The sequence below is a fragment of the Trachurus japonicus genome, chromosome 21 (genome assembly GCF_045865225.1).
Source record: "Trachurus japonicus isolate A0001 chromosome 21, Traja_1.0".
In the NCBI taxonomy this organism is placed as follows: domain Eukaryota; kingdom Metazoa; phylum Chordata; class Actinopteri; order Carangiformes; family Carangidae; genus Trachurus; species Trachurus japonicus.
Window position 1 is genome coordinate 25,759,233 of NC_140927.1, and position 22,425 is coordinate 25,781,657.

Genomic DNA, 22,425 nt, shown 5'->3' on the forward strand with positions numbered 1-22,425 from the left:
CAGGCTTGTGTAACCTTTAATGGGTTTAAATAAAAACTGCATTTTAGTGCTTGCTTTTGTTTATATGACAGTATACGATTTTTCTGGTGTGTGAAGAAGTGGTGCTACAGGATGGTACATAATGTTTAAAATCACCTTCGTTGTGACGTGACGCGCTTGTGGGCTGCGTTTGTCTGATATTGTTTTGAGACATTTTAGTGGACTGTGAAAAACCGTATGCACCTAGAAACTTATCATTTTTTTTCTTACATGTTGCCGAAAGTGTCCTTAAAAGGTTCTGTGGTGGAGTTTTAATTACAGCATGCTACTTTTCGTTATAATAAGGACGCCGTTTTTGTGTTATTTATTTGGGACGCGGCGGTCCAATCCACTAGGGGGGCCTGCTTGTGAGCAGGTTAAGATTATATTATTAACACAAATATATCACTTCTTCTGCTTTATATAAGTCTTAAAAGTTCGATCTTCCGACAGCAATCACTCTATTGAGTTGTTTTGGCCGGAAAAACGGGTCTGTCCAGTCAGGCCGGCTCTAGCTTTTGGTGCCTAGGCGAGATTACTTCTGGGCCCCCCCAACAAGGATCATAATGATCATAACGATACAAAGCAGTGTATTCTATTGTCCCCTCTGACCTGAGTTTTTATTTTACACAACTTGCAACAATCAGTAATAATTGCATGAGTAATTTGGGTTGAAGACATTGAAAAAATGGAGTTTTCACAATCATGAGAACAATGTTGTGGTGCTTGATAATGGGTGATACGAAAGTCTGGGCTTCACCAAAAGCAGTGGAATATCTGTATGATATAGGCGATAAGTGTAGAAAAAAATTGTGAAATTGCTTTTTGAGCATAAAATGTTATGGGCCTTAACTGTCTTTCCCACCCAAATGTATCAATTGTGGGATAACAGAAGTAAATATTGATTCACATTAATTTCAACTTATGAGATGGTGTGCCGAAATGTATAGAAAATTGTTCTCAAATATCAACCTAAATAGAAAAAAAACACACAAAATTTACATTAATAACCTAACCTATATAATTGTACCCTATATGTGTTGTCACTGTGGTTACTTTTGAGAGGTAAAAAAAGAAAAAAAAACAGAAAAAAAAAAAAATTAGTTTGGAGCTCAGCAGGTCTGAATTACAGAGCTGGAGTGATCTGGAGCTGTGGCCACTGGCCATGCTGTCTGGCGAGGCTGAAATCTCTACTTATTCTTTTTTCATAATCTTCCTCATCAATTAGTCAGAACTTTAGCCTATGAGACCGTTCGTCATCCTCACTGCTTCTTATCTCTCTCTCTTTTTTCCCTTGAAACGACCTCTGCTGTTTCGAAGGCTTCACAGTTGTTGTTTTGATTGACAGGTCGTCAAGGGCGGTGCGGCCGTGCGTATTTGAAGAGGAGAGTCTCCCAATTAAGTAGTTGGACGCATTTCTGACTGTGTAAATGACCGAAATATGAAAAAAACAAAAACATATCTGGACGGTGGCATAATGGCGCATTTGTGCCACAATTAATTAAAATGTTGGTTTCGAAACAAGAAAAAGGTCTACTTGAGAGCATTCCTGTGCAGACAGATCTGCTGTGTGTGACTATACACATTTTAGGAACATGTCATTTGTTTATTTATTAGGTGAATGCTTCAGATTCACACTTTGTTATTTTGGTTTTCGGCATTTTCTGCCTCTTCTTCGACATTTAACGAGGTCCCTCATACTTTTGTGCTATTTAAACAATTCTATTATCAATGTTCAGCCTTTGGAACAGGTGTGCTATGTCTTGTCTCTTTGCAACTATTCATACTTTTTGCAATATTCAACTATTTTGATTTTTTTTCCCATAGAGATTGCATTGGAACAGCTTGAAACTCTTCAAATTTCTTATTATTCTTTCAGCCTTTTTTAAACGTCCAATTATTTAGCTAGAGACTTCATTCAAATCTGAGCTGTAGACAAAATTTAATGTATTCATCCTGTATGTATACTTTTTCATAGCTTGTACGTTTTTTTGAGATAAATCTTTAAAAGACAGAGGATTTCTGACAAATTTTCCATTGTCAATGAGTGTGTATGGGTTGGGTCAGAGTGAGTGATTCATCGTTAGAGTTGTGATGGGATCGAAAAACATTCAGGATTTTTTCTGGTAAATTGCCAGCACGGCCAAAATTTAAACTCTAGGACAATTGAGTTCCTCAACGGGTTTGTAGCCACACTTGTGGTATCGTGTCTCATTTAATGTGCTCCAAAACAGAAAGGACAGACTATTTACAGAAATGTCTCAGATGAGTAATTTGTTGCAGTAGACCCGCCTCCAGTGGCTCATCATTCAATATAAAAAGTAGGAGTTGTTTTTTTAGAAAAGCAGAAATGCCTTTTCTACCTTGCGACCCTGAGAAAGTTTTTGGCCCTACAAACATTTAATGATCATCAATGTGCTCAGGAAGGTCTCCTTGCCCCAGAAGGAGTCATGGCCACATTCTGATAAGAGGTCGGTTCTCTTTTTCTGGGGCTGTTTTCGGAAAGTGCTCAGAGCACATAAATCTTCTGCTCTGCTTGTCTGTAGTGCAGTTGGTCCAGCTGTAGTGGGCCAGTCGTTATCCAAAGTCTATAAATAGAACGTGCAGCTGAGCTGGCGCTCGTTAAGATGTTTTTAAACTCAGCCCCACACAGAACTGATAAACCAGACGACAGTGGATATGTCCACGCACAACAAACCAGGATCACATCACACAGACAGACACCCACAGACAACTCACACACAGTACACATGCACACATACACAAGACACAAACAACACTTTCACCACGTAAAAATGTAAGCAGCTTAGTTAGTCGCCATGGTAAACTCTGAGGGGCAAGGCTGCCAATCATTCAGTTATTAGGGAGAGAGGTGTTCTGGGCTTTCTCACATGTACACGCAGCAGAGAGCCGTCAGCACACACACACACCACCACCACAGGTTTTTCAGCAAATTCATCAACTTCAATTATTTTATACTTTTGATGTAAACATCTCCAACATTTTTATTTTTCTCTTGAATTTAAGTTCAGACGTTTAGTCTTTCCTAACTCTATTAATAGTAGTCATTTCAGGTGGAGCTAGGACTAGACGCAGCTTTTAACATTCTTTTCTATCTAATCTATCTATTATCTATCTATCTATCTATTATCTATCTTTTATCTATCTATAATCCCTTTGTCTCTTTATTTCTCTTTTTCTTTCTTTCTTTTATCCTTCATTTGTAGTTTAATATTCTTTCTATCTTTCCCTCCATCTCCATCATCTACCTCTTTCTTCTATCATTCCCCTCTCTCTTTTCTCTTTCTTTTTTCTTTCTTTCACCCCATTTCTTTTTTTCTTCTTTGTTTTCTTTTGTTTTTCTTTCTACTCCTTTTCTCTTTCTATGTTTCTACTCCATTTCTTTTTTTCTTTCTACTGCTCTCTGTATATCTCTCTCTTTCATTTATCCACCCCAATATCTTTCCTTCTTTCTTACTACTCCTCTGTCTTTCTTACTACTCCTCTGTCTCTTTCAGTGACTTTCACAGTGACTTTCACAGGTAAAACAGGTCGGAAAAACACGAGTGGGTTGCCTGGAACGCTACAAAGTCGTAAGTTGTGACTTGAAGCCGTAACTTACGGTTTCAAAAGCCGGCCTGGAACGCAGCATTAGCCAAAACGACCGGATCGCTTACTTCTGCTTTAATCTCAGTCTGAACATCTACTTGCGTTTAAAAAGAGAAATTCTTCTTTTATCATTTGTGTCTGTGTTTGTGTTTAGGGTCCAATTTCAAAAAACGGTGTCGTGTGTTTGTGCCGGGAAATGCGGCCTTCACTGAAGTCTGGTGGTTGACCAAAGATGCTTTTATTTTTGAGCTTGACACTTCTCAGCGCGTCTACACATCGGATGTCCGGTCAGTACTTTTACCTGTCCTTTTGTTCTGTTGATCTGCTGTATTTTGGGCTATAAGAAGTGAGAAGTAAACAAAGTTTACTTTGGCAGTGGTCCAACCAAGTACAGTATCATCACATTTTTTTGTATTTCTTCTTTTTATTATCTGTCTGTTCTCTCCAGTTCATGGACGCAGGATGCTCCTAAAAAAGGTGTGTGGTTGGAGCGTCAGCTGCATTTTTCTGCACTGATGGAGGAAGATTTCAACACAAACCACACTTGTCGAGTGTTCGGTTCCCGTGGCGCGCCTGAGGGATATTTCACTTTAATTCCAGTAGGTGGAAAATAGTGATAGATCACCATATGATCAACCGATCACCAATTACTTGGTGTGTTTGTGTGTGGCACTGTCTATATGTACCTGTCTGCAGATGTCTAATTTTTTTTTCTTAACATTTTTTCCCAATTGTATTTAATTTGAAATAATACTAGAGTGCATATCTCTATATACAGTGACAATGCATTTGTTTATTTTTTTTATTTTCAAATAATTTTCTGTATTCAAGACATTTGTGTTAAATGTGTTAGATAAATTCAGTGTCTCATTTTTTTCTGCTATCTAATTAAGGGACTTTTCTCAGACCTTTCCGCCCCCACATGCCAGTTATACTCACAAAGTTCAGTTCATTGGTGGCAGATTATTTCATTCTGACAAAAATGGCTTCACTTGTTATGGTTCAATTTTCAGAGAGGAAACATCATCCATCATTAATGCAGTCAGTGCAAAAAGACTATTTTAAACATTCCTGAGCACCACAAAGGCCTATGAATAGAATAGAATAGAATAGAAATACATTATTTAATCCTCGAGGGGAAATTTAAAATGTCACAGAGCAGCAGCAAGACAATACAGACAACACAGATCACAAACACTGAAGTAAAATACATAAAGACATAAAAACACATAATGTATTAAAACACACACACACAAAAAAATATGAATAAGAGATGCGTGTAAAAGGTTAAAAGGGTTAAAAAGTGCTGGGTCCAGGATGCTTATGGTGAATGAATGAATGAATGAGATTGAGGAGTTGTACAGCTGTATTGCAGTGGGTATGAATGAATGTTTATATCGCTCTCTTGAGCAGCGGGGGAGTTTGTATCTGTGACTGAAAGTACTTTTAAGACTGTCCAGTGTTTAATGGAGGGGATGGGTGGTGTTGTCAGTGATCATGAGGAATTTTGTTCGGACTCTGTTTTCAGTGACTTCCTCCAGGGTGCTCAGCTTCACCCCCACAACAGACTGGGCCTTCTTTATCAGCTTGTTAAGCTTGTTTGCGTCCCTTTTCTTGATGCCCACACCCCAGCACACCACAGCAAAAAAGAGGGAACAGCTGGCTACAACACACATCCTTCATTCCACTCACCCACACATCTTTTCTAGGGTTGTGGAACCAGCTTTCCCCTGAGTGAAAGACAGATATAGACATTCAAACACATTCGTGCCAGTGTGTAATTTCGTGTTTCTATCTTACCCATTTGTGGACTGTGAGAGCAAACAGGGACACCCAGAGGAATCCCACACAGACGATGTGTAAACTCCACTCCACATGGCCTTCACCCGACCTCTGAGCCACCGTGACAATCTGCACAGAAACACAAACATGCACCGTTTATTACTCATGTAGAGCTTTTCTAGCTAAGTCCACTAAGTGATTAGTAGGCTATGTAAAAAGAAAACAAACAAACACATGATTTCATTAATCATATTAAAAGACAGTTAATGGAGGACATAGGTAAGAACATTGGTCCATACACTAAGCTACTTTAACACTGTGAATAGTGACGATATGGATGCAGCCAGTCAGGTGAGTTATGAACGGATGAATGAAAGTGTTGTAACAGATACAAGCCCCAACCAAACAAAAAAAAACTATGTGCATACCATAAGTACTGTACATCCTCTCCCTTCTGTCAGGTACAAGTTGTTCCAACAGGAAGAAAACAGAGCAGCACAGGAAAGGGGGTTCGTCACAACTTCATCTCATGGGTGTTGGGATCATATTTTACTAATGTGATGTCGGGGTTTATCGGCGAAGGATTTTTTGAATCGGTTCATTTGCAGGTTTGTTCATGTCATGTTGCAGCTCTGTGCCGCCACGAGAGGTCTCAACATGACAGTGCTCCATATGCAGCCTCCAACCACTCATGAACATAAACCATATGGCACACTGCAGATGGATTAAATTGACATAGACGATTGTTAGAAAATGTACTCTTGTATGAATTAGGTTGTGTCCTTTAAAAAAAAAAACGTGTGCCGTAAATGCTGTGTAAGAGATCCGAGCATGGTGTGAATCATATGATCAAGAGGATCCAAAGTTCTCTCCTCCCAGCTATTGCACAACAGATGAGGACACTAGCTGGCTTTCAACAGATCCCTGAAAAGGAAATTGCAACATGTGCTGAAGTCTCCACAGAAGAGGAAGTCAAACCCAGAGAGGACACACACGTCCGAGCTTCGGCTTGAGTGTTTCCTTTTGTTTTGTTTTTTTCTTTTTTCAAACGATGTCAGGAGGAGGATTTTCATGTGGCCTGCGGAGGCTGCTGCCTTTTATAAACTGACTGGACTAACAACAAGCTGGTGAGTTCGATATCAACAAAGAGCTGGTACCGCAATGACTTAGCCTGTTCAGGATGAATGAGCTAACAAACCAAGCTGGATTCTGCTGGGACCAGCACCAGAGATGCTTTAGCACATTTTTTCTTCAACATACAGTATTTAACAGGCTTCCTGAGACACAGATGTACTGTAGGGTGTGTATTTCCAGGTGTTGAATGAAGAGGTGGAAAAACAACACTTGTTACCCCAATTTAATCAATCAAAGCTTCTTTTTCTTAATCTATGTATATTTAGAAACAAATCTCTTGCGTATATGATCTCACCTGCCAAGGTTCTCATGTTATTGGATTTTTTTAAGGTAAGTTCTACTGTAAGTTCAAAAATATATTTATAATGCATGTCAACCCCCTTATTCATCACTTGGACATGCTTTATTTGATTATTCAGTAACATTTGTCTACATCACTCAGAAAGTTCAAGCTAAAACATCCCTAACCTGTGATGGGATGGAAATACAAGTATCAACTTTAAAAGCACACACAGCTCTGCTCAACCATCCAGAAAAATCTAAAGACACATCATTAGGTGACACTGCATCCTCACCGTTAGTGTCTCTGTTAATTACTGGTATCGTCAGTCATCCCTGCCTCAACTTTTAACCACAAAAGAAGTCCCCTGGTCTGTAAAGTGGGAAAACAAAACGAGAAAAAAAAAGAAAAAAACTTGTGGTTGTAACGAAACATTTCTTTTGTTAAACTGCACCATGCACAAGATGGGTGACTCCCACACTGTGGCGGTGAATGAACTTCATGTATCCACAGGTTTTGTTGGGGGTTGAGTCATAATTAAAATGCTGCCAATCCACTGGGGACTCCTGCACACAGTGGGGAAGCCCAGGTGTGGCTTCGCACCTCCGTATAACTGCTTTTTGCATTGTTTGTTGGAACTGCCAGTCGATCGGTTTAACATTTAAGCGATGAAAAACCAAAAACTTTCCCCTGAGGATAAAATGTTTCATTTCCTTTAGTTCTTTGGTGTTGTTTTTTCTCTGTAAGCATTATAAAAGTTGGCACAATTACTGAGATACAGTATGATACTGTATGAAGATTCAAATTCCCTGAGTATGTATATATTTATTTATTTATGTATTTTTATAAATAAGGATTTGTTTAAACCAACAGCCTAATTTTAACATAACTCATTGGATGTTATCATCTTTGTTATTTCTCACAACAATATTGACTTGTGGCTGGTGACATAGTAGCCTACTGTAGATGAAGGGAGCAATTTCCAGTCATATCTGTATCTAGCAACGCGATTATGATCTCTGTGTGAATAAAACTGCTGTGGTAATTGTTTGGTCATCTGAGGTTGAGTGATTCAGATTGTGATTTTGGTTGTTTTTGGCATGGCTACAGTGAGATTGGTTAGGGTTTGTCTTAACATGAGGTCCCTTGTTGATGGTTCGACTTGAGTGTTGAAGTGTAAAGGAAGCTGAACAGAGAGCTGAGAGCTGCAACACAAACATGCTCTTCCCCCTCTTTGTCTGTGCTGTTTGTGATAGGACCTTGTGATGAATCATTGGTTGAGTCGGTGCAGTCGAGCCTTCACTGTGCACACGAGGGTCAGAGCTGAGGTTTCCTGTCTGTTCTGCCCTGTCGTGTAAACTAATTCATCCTTCCTCTGCCTGCTGGGTGCCTGTGAGCTGCTTTCTGTGAGGTGAGTCAATAAACACTATTATACTCACTTTTGGAAAACACTATCAAGCAGTGCGTTTAGATTTTTTTGGAGAAGTGTGTTGTAACTCTAACCACAAAGGAGACACACTTCCTCTCACACTTGCATCCATTACTGATGACCAATTAAGATTGTGTATCGAGAGTAGTATTGATTTGATTTTCTCCTGTTGAAGCAACAGAATGTACATGAAAGCTATTGAGAAAACAAAAGGAAAATTACAGTTCAAATCATGATTTCTTTCGTTAAATGTTGGTCTCAATGGTCCCATGCAGAGTTATGTAAATATTTAGATAAACCAGTTTTTCTGGACACATGTTTCTCTACTAGTGTTTGAGCACATAATCGGTGCATTGTGTCACATCCTACATAGCTGAGCCTTGAACCTGAAGCACAGCAACAGGAAAAACAGCACATCGATAATTTTGTTGAATGATTACCACGGGGCAGAAGTGAAACTACAGAGGGTTAACTCATACTGTATGTTAGGCTTATGTGGCTTTTTACTCATGTAACTTTTTTTCTCATTGCATAGTCTGATCCAGACCTCTCTTACATTTATTCATTCATTGCAATTTCTTAAAACCCTTAAATTTGCCTTCACAGGGAAGGAGATTGATGTGATTTGACAGTTGTGTTTCTCTTTAAAGCTTTAAAGCCACAGTGGAAAAAAATAGATGTGAATACATTTCCTTGCATCCTGTGAGAGCAGCTCACCACAAAAACCAAAGGTGAAAACATTTCAAATTACTGAGAAATACACCTGACACTAAAAAAAAAAAAGTGTGAAGTCCTCAGCACCAAACATCACATTTCAGTCGTGCTGGTTATTTTCTCATGCTTCGCTGTAGGAGGGATCCTGCTTTTTACTCAACTGAGTTATTAAGTATGACAACCTGCCACATTTTAGACGACCTCAGTTTACTCTCCATCAATCCTAATTCAGAGACAGCACCGATCACACTCCACTGCTGGTTAATGACATTTCCAACATAATGTCTGCAGTTTCCTTGTGTCCAGGCTTAAAGGCTGAAGTTTGCTCTTTCTATGAGAACTTTCCCACGTTGTTTAGTCCCAATCAGTCCAGCGAACCGGTAATTGCCTCTGTGTCACTTAATTTCCAGTGCCTGCTGATAGTCTGTCTTTAATTTGAACAATATTTTCCCACAGGTGGTAAAAATGAAGTGGTAATCGCAGGAACATGATCATCTGTTGATAATCATGTAGAAAGTTCTTCTAATAGCCAGTAGGTTTCTTTTTGCCAGAGAAAAGAAGAACTTGAGTTAATTGTGGTCAGTCATTATGTATTAACGTGACTGTTATGCAAAAGAAAAAGAAGAAACCTACATAACACAACCCACAGTCATAGATTATTAGTTACAGCAAGTCCTAATCTGCAGATTTGAGGTATGTGGTCTAGGATAAAGGCTTTACCGGTTTTGACTCGTGCTGTGACGGCTCTGCTCTCAAACAGTCATCTAAGCAAGTTGTTTCATGTACTGCAGGTTGTATTAACTGTACAGCGAGAACCTCGGTTTCAATTCTCCATTGTAACTCGGAAACACATCCTGTTCCTCTTTTCCCTTTTTTTTTGCTTTGCTCAGCACTTCTCTATCACTCTAGGAACATGAGAAAAGACTTTGCTTCCCAAAAGCATCTTACAGGCTAAGATGATCTTTGTCCATGCCCATGATTTGGAGGAAGGACATTTGGCTCCAACTTTGTTTCGGTTCACATGAGTCCCAAATGAAATTCACTCCAGATCAGGACAAAGAAAGTTCAAAAGCTTCAAACGAGACACTGCCTTCTGTAAATCAAAGCTGAAACAATGGGTTCATTTATCAATAGAGATTGTGCCACATAGAGTTCTTCTTTATTTTCTAACCCATTATAGAGACAAAAAAACGATGAATCACTTCTAAAAAGAAAATAAACAGGTGCTTATTAGAAAATGCCATCATCAGCTCTGAGAACATTTGGATTACTAATGACATCTGATGCTGCAGCCCTGAGTTATTGACCTATATCCATAACTCAAATATATAAAATCTCTTAATGATTTGTGGTGCTGGGGAGGAAATGAGACACGGTGGGTCAGATAGAGTCAGGGCCACGTGGGAGTGTTAAACTGTAATATTTTCCCTCCAGGAGTTTGTGCTGTTTCAGTCTCGCACATTAATGTCAACAGTTCAATCACAGTTTCATCTCTGAGTGTGAGTGTGAACAACAGTAGATGGAAGTCGATCTGCTGCTGATGCCTCACGTTTGTTGTTGTCAGTGAATCATAAGAGGAGACTGGATGTTAATAATGACTAACAGCAGGAGAGCAGCTCATTAAACCACATAAACTCTGATGAAAACAAATCACTGCCAATGTTACTTTCCATTTAAATCTGGGGGAGCTTTTTGCGGTTTGTTTCCAGTCTAACTTTTAAGGAGGACTTTCTCTTGTAGCTTTATAGCTTCATATCTGCACTGCTTTCATATTGAAACTAGAATATCTCATCATCTTTGATCAATGATTAAAGCAGCAATAAAAAATTTGTATCCCTATACTGTATGTCCCGCTGTATCTCTAAGATTGCCTGGATGACATTGAACTGGCTATAAAAACATTAACTTTACGATGTTCATCATGTTGTTGTGCTCTGTACATGTTTATGTTGTCACAGTCTTGAACCTGTGTTGCAACCACTGCTCCGCAAACAGACGGACAAAGTTCGCATGATTGAGTAGATGTGTAGGCCAACACAAGCCAACTACCTCTTCACTGAATGCAAACAGAAAGAAATGGACACTTGTTCCTTTCTGTGAGTTTGCCGTAGTGACATCAAACATTGCACAAATTTGGTCAGTTAGTGAGTCGCCGTTTCCCAACACTTTGCACGGTTTCTGCCATGCAAGCATTTTCTGCAATCCCGCTTTAGATGATTACAGGTTACAACAAATTACTTAAAATTCTATTGATTGGAATAAGCATAATTGTGTTGGAGATAAGATAAATTTATAGAGCAGTTGTTGCTTCAGTAAACACATCAATAAATTTTCCATCTTTCCCGGCAGGCTACCCCCCCCCCCCCCCCCCCCACCACCACCACCACCCTTGTACATGCTCCCACTCCTCCCTGCAGAGAACAAACACATTGGTAATGACATTTCCATCAGCCTTTCACTCTTTGCACCAGAAACCGGAAGCTTTATAGCCTCGTCTCCTTTGCAGTAAAGGAGCCCAAGGTTGCAAAGTCATTGGGTCCCCCGGTTCTCTAAGTGTTTCCCCATTCAGTATTTCAATTTCATTGTATTTAAACAATATCCTCAAACTTACCAGCTAAATATCAACTAAATATCCTACCTTGTAGTTTCAGTCTGACATTCAGATTGGCAGGCAGTCGTGGAAAAGACTTCATTGTGTTTCGAGGCACGACACCTTGCCATTTTAAAGCAGCCGTTAGCTTAAAGGGAACAATAATGTTTCCATTCAGTAGTTACTCAGCATGACTTTCCATGTTGAAAATAACCATCGGTTGTGATCTCTCTCTCTGACCCTGTGATCTGTCTAGACTGTGTGGAGACAGAGCACATTAACCCTGGTCTTCAGGTCCTCTGAGGGACACAACCTTTTAGAAGATGCAGCCTCTGATCTCAGGAAACATCCAGAGGAGAAATGTCAATGTTGGGAGTGTCAAGGTTAAAAAGAAAATGTGGATATAAAAAAAGACTCTGTATCAACACTGCCCAGGGAGGGACAACCTCTTTTCCCCTTTTCTCTTAACAGTTTCCTACCAGGAAGCTTGATCTACATTAACTGTGAACTACAGTTAAGAGAGCAGAGTGGGTTATCAGTTATATGTGACATATTAATGATGACACCAAGCGTGGTTATAAAGTACTAAATTAACTGACACAGAGTAAACACAAAATATGTCTTATGTCATCCAAATATTGGTAAACAAAATAAAATAAAATAAAAATGAGGAGGAAAACCAACACTGCTCAGCCAGAGATCCCCTCCTCCAAACCTGCAGTCACAAGAGAAAACATTTTGAGAAACAGATATTTATCTTCACCATGTGACATTGGAGTCATTTCCATCAACCGTCTCACACTCCCACGTCTCCGTCATGGCCCTCTGAACCGACTACACTCTTCCCACGCTCCGCTCTGCCCGGGCCTGTCCCAGAGTCAAACTACAGTATGCTTCCTCAGTGCAGACAGCTACTGTAGTGCCGTTAATATAGTATGTGAAATTAAATGAAAATGAGTGAAAGCTGATTCAAACTCCCCAGGCCCCCCACAATGACTCTATGTTCAAATAATGAATATGGACTAAGATGTCAAGCATGTGTCCTCCTACTCTGCATGAGTAAGTCCAATGAAATGTGTACAAGATAACCTATTCATTGATTCATTTCCTGGAATATTGTCATTGTTCATCTTTTTTCATGACATTCAATGATGTGCGATCTAATAATAGCAACAATGCTTATGATTAGCTCTACTTCTGTGAACATTTCGTGACATGAAAGCATTCATTCGTTTGCTTATCTGTCAGTTTTTCTGTTAGATCTACTGAAATGAACTCACCTACACGTGTGAAAGTTAAACTTTTACAAACCAGCAGCAACCGCAGCCTCTCACATTCACAGCAGCCAGCTCAACCACTCGTCACCACCTGCTCAGCTTTCTTTCTTCCTGTAGCATGGTGAGATACATAGATTGTGGTTTAGATAATTTTCCTCTTGAAGCTATGTTGTTTCCACATTTTGTTGCTACTGTTTGCAACTTGCAAATACCCGTGTTTGTCTCTTGGCACTTGGAAAATACAACTGCCTGACATGAGCAGAGTACCCTTGTACTCATGCATTATCAGGGTGCAGAGACCTCCTGGACTGTGGGAAACCTGGGTCTTCATAGCTACAGCTGAAGCACATGCACAGCCAAACAGGTAAACGGTAGTGGAAATACAGTCATTTCATTCAGCATTGTGAATGCAAGCGATTGTAGATGCGGTTTGATTAGATCTGCTGCAGCCTTTCCTATCTGAATGTGGCCTGACGCAGAATTGAACACGATACAAGCGTTTGGTGGGACGGGGTTGGGCTTGAGCCCCGTTCTTTTTGAGGTTTCTTCCTGTTACAGTAACAGAGAATTTTGTCACCAAGTGCTGGTCTCTGTGGTGTGAACTCTTTTGGTTTTTCCATGTAATCAAGTGAGGTCTTGTTGCCACACACTGTGAAGTGCCTAGTTGAAAAAATGCATACTTTGGCAGTCTACAAATTAAATACAGTTGCATTAAAATTCCAGTCACTTTGTCAAATAATGTGTGTTTTATGTATTGTTCCTCACACAGATACTTTTGCATCACAACCTTTGCTTTTACAACCTTTTAAAATGGTCTAACCCCATAGGCCTGATCGATACCCATTAATTGGTCCTGTATGACAACTGTTTTAACACAAACAGTTGTCATCGTTGTTATGTCATTACAAAACATTGAAAGAACAAATGCAAAGGTTTAGGTAGGATTTCATTGTGGTGTTTTTGGATCCAGTTCCGAAATCCATCCAGTTATCCTTGGACGTGCCAAATGAGTAACGCCAGGGTCACGGTCCCACGGATGAATCAACTGGTGGTCAAATTTTTCTGAGAATTGAATTATACCTTTATACGATTCCCATCTTAATTCCCTTTGGAGCTTTATGTGCACAAGAAAAGGTTCTGTTTTACTGAGTCAGCCCACACCCTAATGCACGTATGTCTGCCTTTAGTCACATACTTTAATGACAAACCACCCAGATGACTGGACATCCAGTACATCTTATGCTGATAATGTTAGCTAGAACTGGTCTTTTATCAGGAAAAAACAAGAGTGACTCCTTGGTTATTTCTAACATTACATTGTATTTTCTTCTGTAGAAGAAATTATTTTTTGTTTTTTAGTGACATAACACATTGTTCTTCTGAAGAGTGCTTTCTAGAAGAATAAAAAAACTCTAAAAGCAACTTACTGAAGGTCTGAACTGAAGCTCTTTAATCTGTATAACCTGTATACACATTCACACAAGCAGTCACCTAAGCCTTACAGTACCTACACATAGACCAAAATAACTGTAACCACAAACACACTCTGACCTACATATCATGTAACAGACTTATGGTGATACCGATGCACGCTCTGACACATTGCTCTCAAAATATCCCCAGTTCTTTGTGTCATTGGCTTCAACAAACAACAAGTTGAAAATGTTCCACTTAAATTCTGCGCCACGTTAACATACTGTACATGAACACATCACATAATTCCTGCAGGTTCTCTGTTGGATTCTGCTCTAGTGACAGGGGAGGTCACTGAACTACACTGACCTACACCGTCAGGTTCATGAAATCAAAAGTGGAAGCAGCTGTTAGATGACAGTAAATTGTGACTATAGAGGGATGCGCATGATTAGCAACAACACTAAGATTGGGTGTGGTGGCCTTCTTTTGTCAGAGCGTTAACACTTCAGGGTCGGACCTGCTGTGCATCTGAGATTATTTCCACCTCTGGGCCATTTTCCATTGATCTCTCTCTCTCTCTCTCTCAGTCAATTAGATGTCTTCTTCTTTGTTTTTGGCAGCATTACCAGTAGAAACTCCAGAGATTGTTGTGAAGGAAAATCCAAGATCAGCAGTTTCAGATGCAGGTTCAGCTTCAGCCTATTGAACATATTTTGTTTTGTGTGTTTGGTGTGAGCATTACTGACACTCCTGACTTGTGTCTGCATGACTAAATGGGTTGTGCCATTGCCACATGATAAACTGATAAGACAATAACAAGCATAAACACGTTTGCCTAATTAAGTTCTCACTGAATTGAAAGTAACCAAGCTGAAAACTTAAAGTAACTTACATCCTTGAAATTCACCTACAAAAAACATTATTGGGACCAACACCACCCAACTTTAAACTATCAGATCAAAGTGAATACTGATGTTTTGTTTTCTTTGTTTCATACCAAAACCTTGACTGAATCTTGAACTAGCACAGAGAAACTGAGAAAAAGAAGATGCAGACTTCCTAAAAAAGGGTTTAAGTGTTCATTGACAGATTCTCAGACAGGCAAGACTGAGCAGGAATGTTCCCCCCAGTGTTCAGGCTGGGCCTCATTCCAGATCCAAAGAGTTACGCAGCTTTTTGTAAGCGGTTTCCAAACAAATGACTCCTGAAATTCCAGAGCGTTTGTCATCTATGTCTGAGGCGGGGAGATCGAGGGAGGATGAGAAAGAGAGAAAGGGGGGAGAGAAGAGGCGTAGATGAGAGACTGGATTTTAGAAATATAAGGTAGAGTGACATGGGGTTGAAAGAGGAAAGAAAACTGTTGTTGCTGATTACTGCTGCTTCAAAGTCTCTTGTGACCTGTCAGTGTCCTTTGGAGAGAAGTGTTCCAGTAAGTTGTCAGTGCCTATTTCAGGCTGTTGCTGTTGTTGTAGCGTTTGCCTTGTAGCGTTTTCAGCCTGGCTAACTGTTGTTTTTGTGTGTGTGTTTTTCAGCCATGGGTCTGAGGTCAACGGCGGGAATCCTTCTGATTTTCATCGGATTACATGGGATCTGTACAGGATTCAAAGAAGGTAAGCTGAGCCACACTTCTCTGAGAACTATATACATACATACAACTACAACCGCCAAGTCTGACAAACATGTGCCTCCAGTCTGTACAGAAATATTTTACCACCACCTTGTGGCCATAGCTGTAACTGAACCAACTACCACATGTGAGCTACCCAGAAGTCTCACACTTATTTCCAACTTGTTTTGAAAGAGTTTCTGCTGTTGTAATCAAACAGTTCATGGATGTTTAGTGCTGTGGTAGCTTAGCTGGGATTTGAACCTGACCACATCAAAATTAACTAATTAACAGATGTTCCACAGTTAAGTTTTATTTGTAATTTACTGGAAAAGAGCAGATTAAATGAACCTGAGTAATTCCACTTTAACAACAGTGTCACCGAGCAAGGCATTAATACCTGAACAGCTCAGTGATCATTAATAGCTGTGATGATCAGCCAGGCAGAATGTGAAGCTATAAGAAACATTGAGTACTACCCATGTTCATAAAAATAGAAAACTGAAACTGATACATTCCTGTTTCTGTGAGAAGCACTGTAAGACTTAATTGCTACATCACAACTAAAAATGTATATCATGTACACATGACACTGTATTATGATGGTGCACCAATTTCCTTCTTATAGTCGCTTCAGTTCTCTAATATTGTGTGTGTATAATGGGAACAAAACAAAATTTACCCTTGAGGTACAGCTGCCAGGGGATTGCGAGAATCCATCTCAGTGATGATGCATGGAAAAACACTGGGAGTCAGGCACCATGTCCTGTGTGCAGCCTCAAATCCCTGAGCTACTGTACCAGTTAAATGCCAAAAACAAAAGCCAACAAGGAGGATTGGTCTAAAACAGACTTGACTCGCATGAAATAGACTCTCAAGGTTTTCCACTCCTTGAAAGTAAAAAAAAAGAAAGAAAAGATAACAAACATAGACACTAACCATACTTGTACTTTCTACTTTTCTACCTCTACTTTGGCATGACATTAGCCAATATATTTTCCTAGAATAGATCAATGAATGACAAATCTTCCACTGATGTGTTGCAGGGAACTGTACCAACTACAGGATCCAGTTTGACAGGGTCTTCTCTGTTCCTGGGGACATGACTATGCTGAATAGCACCTTACTGTCTCCAGACGTCTTCAACTTCACAAGTGTCCCATACAACATCACGTGGTTTAACTCAAGGACGGGCCAAGAAATGAGCAACCAGCCTGGTCGAATCCTCGTAAATGGAGAGACTCTGTGGTTCCTCAACGCGATGCTGGAGGACAGTGGAGAATATGTGTGCATACTGAGGTACAACAGCACCAGCAGAGATACAAATATCGATAGAAAAAGATCCAATAGTCCCAACATGTATATTTCTGTCCTCTAGGGATAGCCAAGCTGTATCTTTGGGTTTGCCATCCAGCCAAACAAAAAAGCTTTTGAAAAGCTCAAAATACCATTTGAAGTAGTTTCCCTGATGGTCCAGCAGAGGGCATCATTGGCTCTACCAATTGCATTCCCTGTTGATGAATCAGTTGGCTAAGCAAATGTTCTTATAAAATTTTCCAACAGGACTCCTTCTCGGTGCTACACGCAGGCCACCGAGCTGGTGGTGGAGCTGCCAGTTGCTGGAGAATGTGGAAGGCCAAGGAAAGCTGTTCAACAACTTACATATGGAGTCTGGGACACCCTGTCCTGCCCTCTGATGGATTACATCGATAAACTGGACAGCTACAACATCAGTTCCTCCCTCAAGTGGTACAGAGTGAGTTATGGGAAAGTCTTATTGAATGACCTGATACCCTGTCAAGTTTATGGGACATGCTGAGCGTTGCAAGTCTCCATAAAATCTATTCTTTTTAGTATCTGCAGTACTGTCACCGTTTCAACTCATGTACTTTACTAAAAAAGCCTGACCTTTGTGTTTCTTTTCTTCATCCAGGGTTGTGAGCCCATAGTGGAAGGGGAAGACGGGTATACCCACAGGGATAAGACCAAAATATCAATTGGCCCGGTGGCAGCGAAACACAATGACACCCACACCTGCACTCTGACCTTCACCCTCGGTGGCATCACGGGATCGGTGTCAGAGACAATTAATGCAGAGGTCATAGGTCAGTATGAAGATAAATACTTTAGGCTTTAGACTATTCCACAGCATAGCAGAATTTTTTCCATGAACCTAAACTAATCAGAAGCAACGGGTGGGAGGAGGCATAAGAGATCTACTGACTAGTTTCATTATGTATGCTCAGCTGTACAAAACCTCTGTCATCCATATTGTCTTTCCAGAGGAGTACTCTTTGGCTCCACAAGTGCATGAACCAGCCAATGAAAAAATCAAGGCAGAAATAGGTGAGTCACTTTCCGTAACATGTTCTGAGAAACAAGATGTTGTCATTTTATTGTTGCATTTGCTTTATGTCTAAAAAAACAAAAAGGTTTATAAACATTATAAACAAAGTGTAGTAATTTCTTGTTTTATTTTTTATGTTTAGGGTCCAATGTTACCAGACGGTGTCGTGTGTTTGTGCCGGGAAATGCGGCCTTCATTGATGTCTGGTGGTTGACCAAAGATGATTTTATTTTCGAGTTTGACACTTCTCAGCGCGTCTACACATCGGAACTCCGGTCAGTACTTTTACCTGTCCTTTCATTTGTTCTGTTGATCTGCTGTATTTTGGGCTATAAGATGTGAGAAAGTTCATGTTGGCACCCTGAACCAACCAAATCACCAATCAAATTTTTTTGTATTTCTTCTTTTTATTATCTGTCTGTTCTCTCCAGTTCATGGACGCAGGATGCTCCTAAAAAAGGTGTGTGGTTGGAGCGTCTGCTGACGATTTCTGAACTGAGGGAGGAAGATTTCAACACAAACTACACTTGTCGAGTGTTCAGTTCCCGTGGCATGCCTGAGGGATATTTCACTCTGCTACCAGAAGGTACTGTAACATAGTGGCAATGGTTGTATCATGGCATTTTTTTTATTTCATTGTATTTTATAAGATGCAACAGATCAGTATCACTAATACTGGCCATCAGCCACCAAGTTTAACTTTTCTTTTTGCATCATCACAGTTGAAGGCAAATGTCATGCCATACAGTACATGTGTCTGAGGAGACAGCACATGTCTAAATGATGTCTGTCATCTCTACAGATCCAAACATCATACTTCCCATTGGTTGCGTGTTTGGTGGTGTGACGGTCCTCTTTATCATCTGTGTCGTCACCTACTACGTTTTCAAGATCGACATTGTGCTGTGGTTCAGGAAAGTGTTTCCAGTCCTCTATACAAATACAGGTAATATATTACTATATAATATACAGTAATGCAACGCAATGCTAACGTCACCTCATGTAAAACTGCTCTTATAATACACTCACATCACCTCAAGGTGGAAAAACCCACAGTGATGCTTTGGCTCCACACACATACACAGTACAGTAACACAGTACTCACACATTCATCACAACTCAATCGATGTATAAATCTACCTCACACCCGACCGCATGTGTCAACAGCGAGAGAAGACTAAAGAAGCAAACTAACCACAGGGCCACCTGCACCGTTTCCCTTGAAACGTCACGGGCTGATTATGCAACAGAGCAACTTTCTAACAGTCAGGACTGTATGGTGTATATTTTAATTAAAGAAAAGACTTACAATTGCACAGCAGCATGCACTGTGGTCTGTATTTCCTGACTACACATGATCTGCTGCTGCACACCTTTTTGATCAGCTTGTTCAACCTACTGAGTAGCTAACATTAGCTTGCTAAAACAGAACTATTAGTGTGCGCATTTCTTTCTGCTCTCTCTGAAACAAATCATTAAAGCAGATGTTCTCTACTGTTGAAGCATTTTATATGGCATACGGCCTTGCTGCAAGGTCAAAATCTATATATCAAGTCTTGAAAAACTATGTTTCAATTGTATTTTGTGGGAAATTAAAAACAAGAAGGGTTAAAATTATGAATTAGCCACAAGATAAGCTTCCATTTGTACTTGCAACATGCTCGTCAGAATAGAACAGTCAAGACTAGATTCGACTTGTCCAATGGTGGTGCTACAGAGATACACCCCAGACTTAAAGATATATTCCCTAGCCAAACATGACCCCATGACAATAATTTACATACATCATCATTATTTATAGTTATTTCTGTCTTGCATATCTGTCAGCCCTGCTATGATGTTTTATCCACATATCCTTAAAAAGCTCTTTTTTTCTTGTGCCAGATCTGGATGGGAGGCTCTATGATGCCTATGTGGCATACCCACAGCCCTGTGCCACTGGATTCAGTGAGAAAGTGGAGACATTTGCTTTTCATACTCTTCCCCAAGTGTTGGAAAACGCCTGTGGCTACAAACTTTTCATAGCAGGCCGTGACTGCCTGCCAGGGCAAGGTATGTGACCAACATGGAGCAGACAGCATTGTTTGGAGGATTTACTGGTTTAAATTTCATTAGATGCACTAATTATCTGGAGCTATGTTAGGGCTGATCACCCATTAACGACACTGTCTCTCTTCATCCTTCATCGTTCCCCCCCTGCAGCCATTGTGGACTCAGTGGAAGAGAACATCCAAGCCAGTCGCCGCCTCCTCCTGCTCTACACCGCCTCCACTTTCACCAGCAAAAAACACACCAGCAGCACCAGTAGCAATAATAACAACAACCTCTCCGAGACCATCAACAGTAACGATAATGGCGAAAGCAAGACCTGTGACACGAGTTTTGATGGTAGCGATGAAGTCTATCCAGACGCAAGGCAGCAGCTGGAGTGTGTGGCAGCAATGCACAGAGTGCTGCTGGAGGGATCGCTCAAGGTGGGTAAAAAGACTCGTTAAAATGTCCTGAAATTAGATTTACATTTTTAATCTACAAATGACAAGCTATAGCTTTACCATAACTCTACACAGTCCAGCCGCACTTAATTTACCAGGTAAACACCTGAGTTTACAACATCTCTATTACAAACTGTGTGCAAAGAGCCAAGAACATTAGCCAGAGATACAGTAATACGCACATTTTTTTACTGAAAATGATTGCAGGTTTATGGATTCACTCAAAATTTCACCACTGCTTTACAGGTGGTGCTGGTTGAACTGGAGGAGATTACCCCGGATCAGTTGGCTCTCTTCCCAGAGTCAGTGCGTCACCTGAGGAAGAAGCAGGGCGCCGTGTGTTGGTGGAAGACCGCGACGACGAGGCAAAGTTGGAGGACGTGCACGAGAAGGTTAGAGGACGAGGAGACAGGTGGACAAGACGCACAGTTGTCACCGTCACTCTCTCCCTCCTCAAGGTTTTGGAAGGAGATGAGGTATTACATGCCAGTGAGGGGCAAGAGGGCAGTCTACCCCGAGAGAACTGCCCTGCTGAACATATGAAGGGGGTTGGATATGTACAGTATGCGTCAGCTGATGAACAAGCTGGTGGTGAATGCCCCCCTGTACATAGACAGTTTGGACATACTGTGTTGTCACCAGAAGCTGTGAGGTAGAGGGCTGCATTGGGATTGGGTCCCACCGGGTCCCAACGCAAATCTCGCGGGAGCGGGCGGCTTATAAAAACGTAGCGGGATCGGGGATCGATTTTTTTAATTAAAATCGAAATAGGAGCGCTATTCCTTTCCGGTGCATCACAAAACATGCTGACAGGAAATGTAACAAAATGTAGCTAATATAACATCCTCAATAGGCTGATACGTGACCGTTGTATTTCATTTACTGAGGTAAATTAAACATCTACTAATGACGTGTTTTCTCCTGCGGGACGGGAGAAGACACAAAATCAATGCATCTCCATTTTTTGTGGGCATAAATTCTCAGAGTTTTGCAGGTGTGGGCGGGAGTGGACATACACATTGCAGGAGCGGGCGGGAGTGTAACACACTCGTTGCGGGTGCGGGGGGGTAATGGTCAGAAATTCAGCGGGCGCGGGCAGGAGCGGGATGAAGAAAACAGTCCTGCGCAGAGCTCTACTGTGAGGTGCACGGTCCCAGTCAAGGTCCATAACTGCAACATGTACGGCATGTGCTGAGGGTACGGTGACTGATCAAGAGAACGTTGAGGACGTCTTAACCAGACTCACAGCTCACACCTGCAGCGCCACAACGTCTGTGCTGCCCCAAGTCCGCCTGCACAACCATATGAACTGTTGACCAGCAGGGGGAGACTGAAGAATCCTGATGATGTAGAAAATGTAAAATGTAAAATATAAATATAAAATCAACTGTGTAAATATGTAAGATGTATGTATGTAACATTGAAGTTGTTTTTCCTTCCTCATTAAAATAAAGACAGTAGTTTCTGAACTAGTTAATTGCCTCATTTTAGCCCATACCCTACAGTAGGTATTTCATGTATTTGATTGATTCAAATTGATTTTTTTTCTTCTTTTCACATCTTACTCAAGCTTGGTAATATCTGTTACACAATTGGCATGTAGTAATGTAGCTGAAAAGAGGGAAACTGTTCAACATGTAATCACAGAAAGTTCAGTTTGAGGTGTGATAATAACTTCAGGTTATATACAACAAAAGCAAATGAAGGTGGATAGAAAAGGATGGATGGAGT

At 40.6% G+C, this 22,425-nt stretch overlaps 1 protein-coding gene and 1 long non-coding RNA gene across 10 annotated transcripts in view; one reads left to right on the forward strand and one right to left on the reverse strand.

Annotated features, from left to right (window-relative positions):
* Positions 1-5,608, reverse strand: part of LOC146965362 (uncharacterized) — a 14,205-nt gene extending 8,597 nt beyond the window's left edge. Inside the window, exon 1 of the long non-coding RNA XR_015034584.1 lies at positions 5,428-5,608. This is a non-coding gene — a long non-coding RNA (uncharacterized LOC146965362). The remainder of the gene's footprint in view (positions 1-5,427) is intronic.
* The window catches only part of LOC146965363 (interleukin-1 receptor type 1-like), a 26,468-nt gene extending 4,302 nt beyond the window's left edge, over positions 1-22,166 (forward strand). For 2 of the 9 annotated variants that reach the window (XM_085764607.1, XM_085764612.1), the window contains exons 3-13: positions 16,902-17,154; positions 17,419-17,611; positions 17,789-17,960; positions 18,139-18,201; positions 18,345-18,477; positions 18,634-18,788; positions 19,005-19,148; positions 20,087-20,254; positions 20,405-20,676; positions 20,941-21,346; positions 21,838-22,166. In XM_085764607.1, the coding sequence (XP_085620733.1) occupies positions 16,902-17,154; positions 17,419-17,611; positions 17,789-17,960; positions 18,139-18,201; positions 18,345-18,477; positions 18,634-18,788; positions 19,005-19,148; positions 20,087-20,254; positions 20,405-20,676; positions 20,941-21,237 (1,850 nt within the window). In that variant the 3' untranslated portion in view covers positions 21,238-21,346; positions 21,838-22,166. Of the gene's footprint in view, positions 1-6,364; positions 6,537-8,079; positions 8,235-15,463; positions 15,679-15,781; positions 15,860-16,901; positions 17,155-17,418; positions 17,612-17,788; positions 17,961-18,138; positions 18,202-18,344; positions 18,478-18,633; positions 18,789-19,004; positions 19,149-20,086; positions 20,255-20,404; positions 20,677-20,940 lie in introns of those variants that run through there. The other 7 variants (XM_085764615.1, XM_085764613.1, XM_085764609.1 and 4 more) reach the window with 6 other exon arrangements.
* Positions 22,167-22,425: the final 259 nt, after the last annotated feature.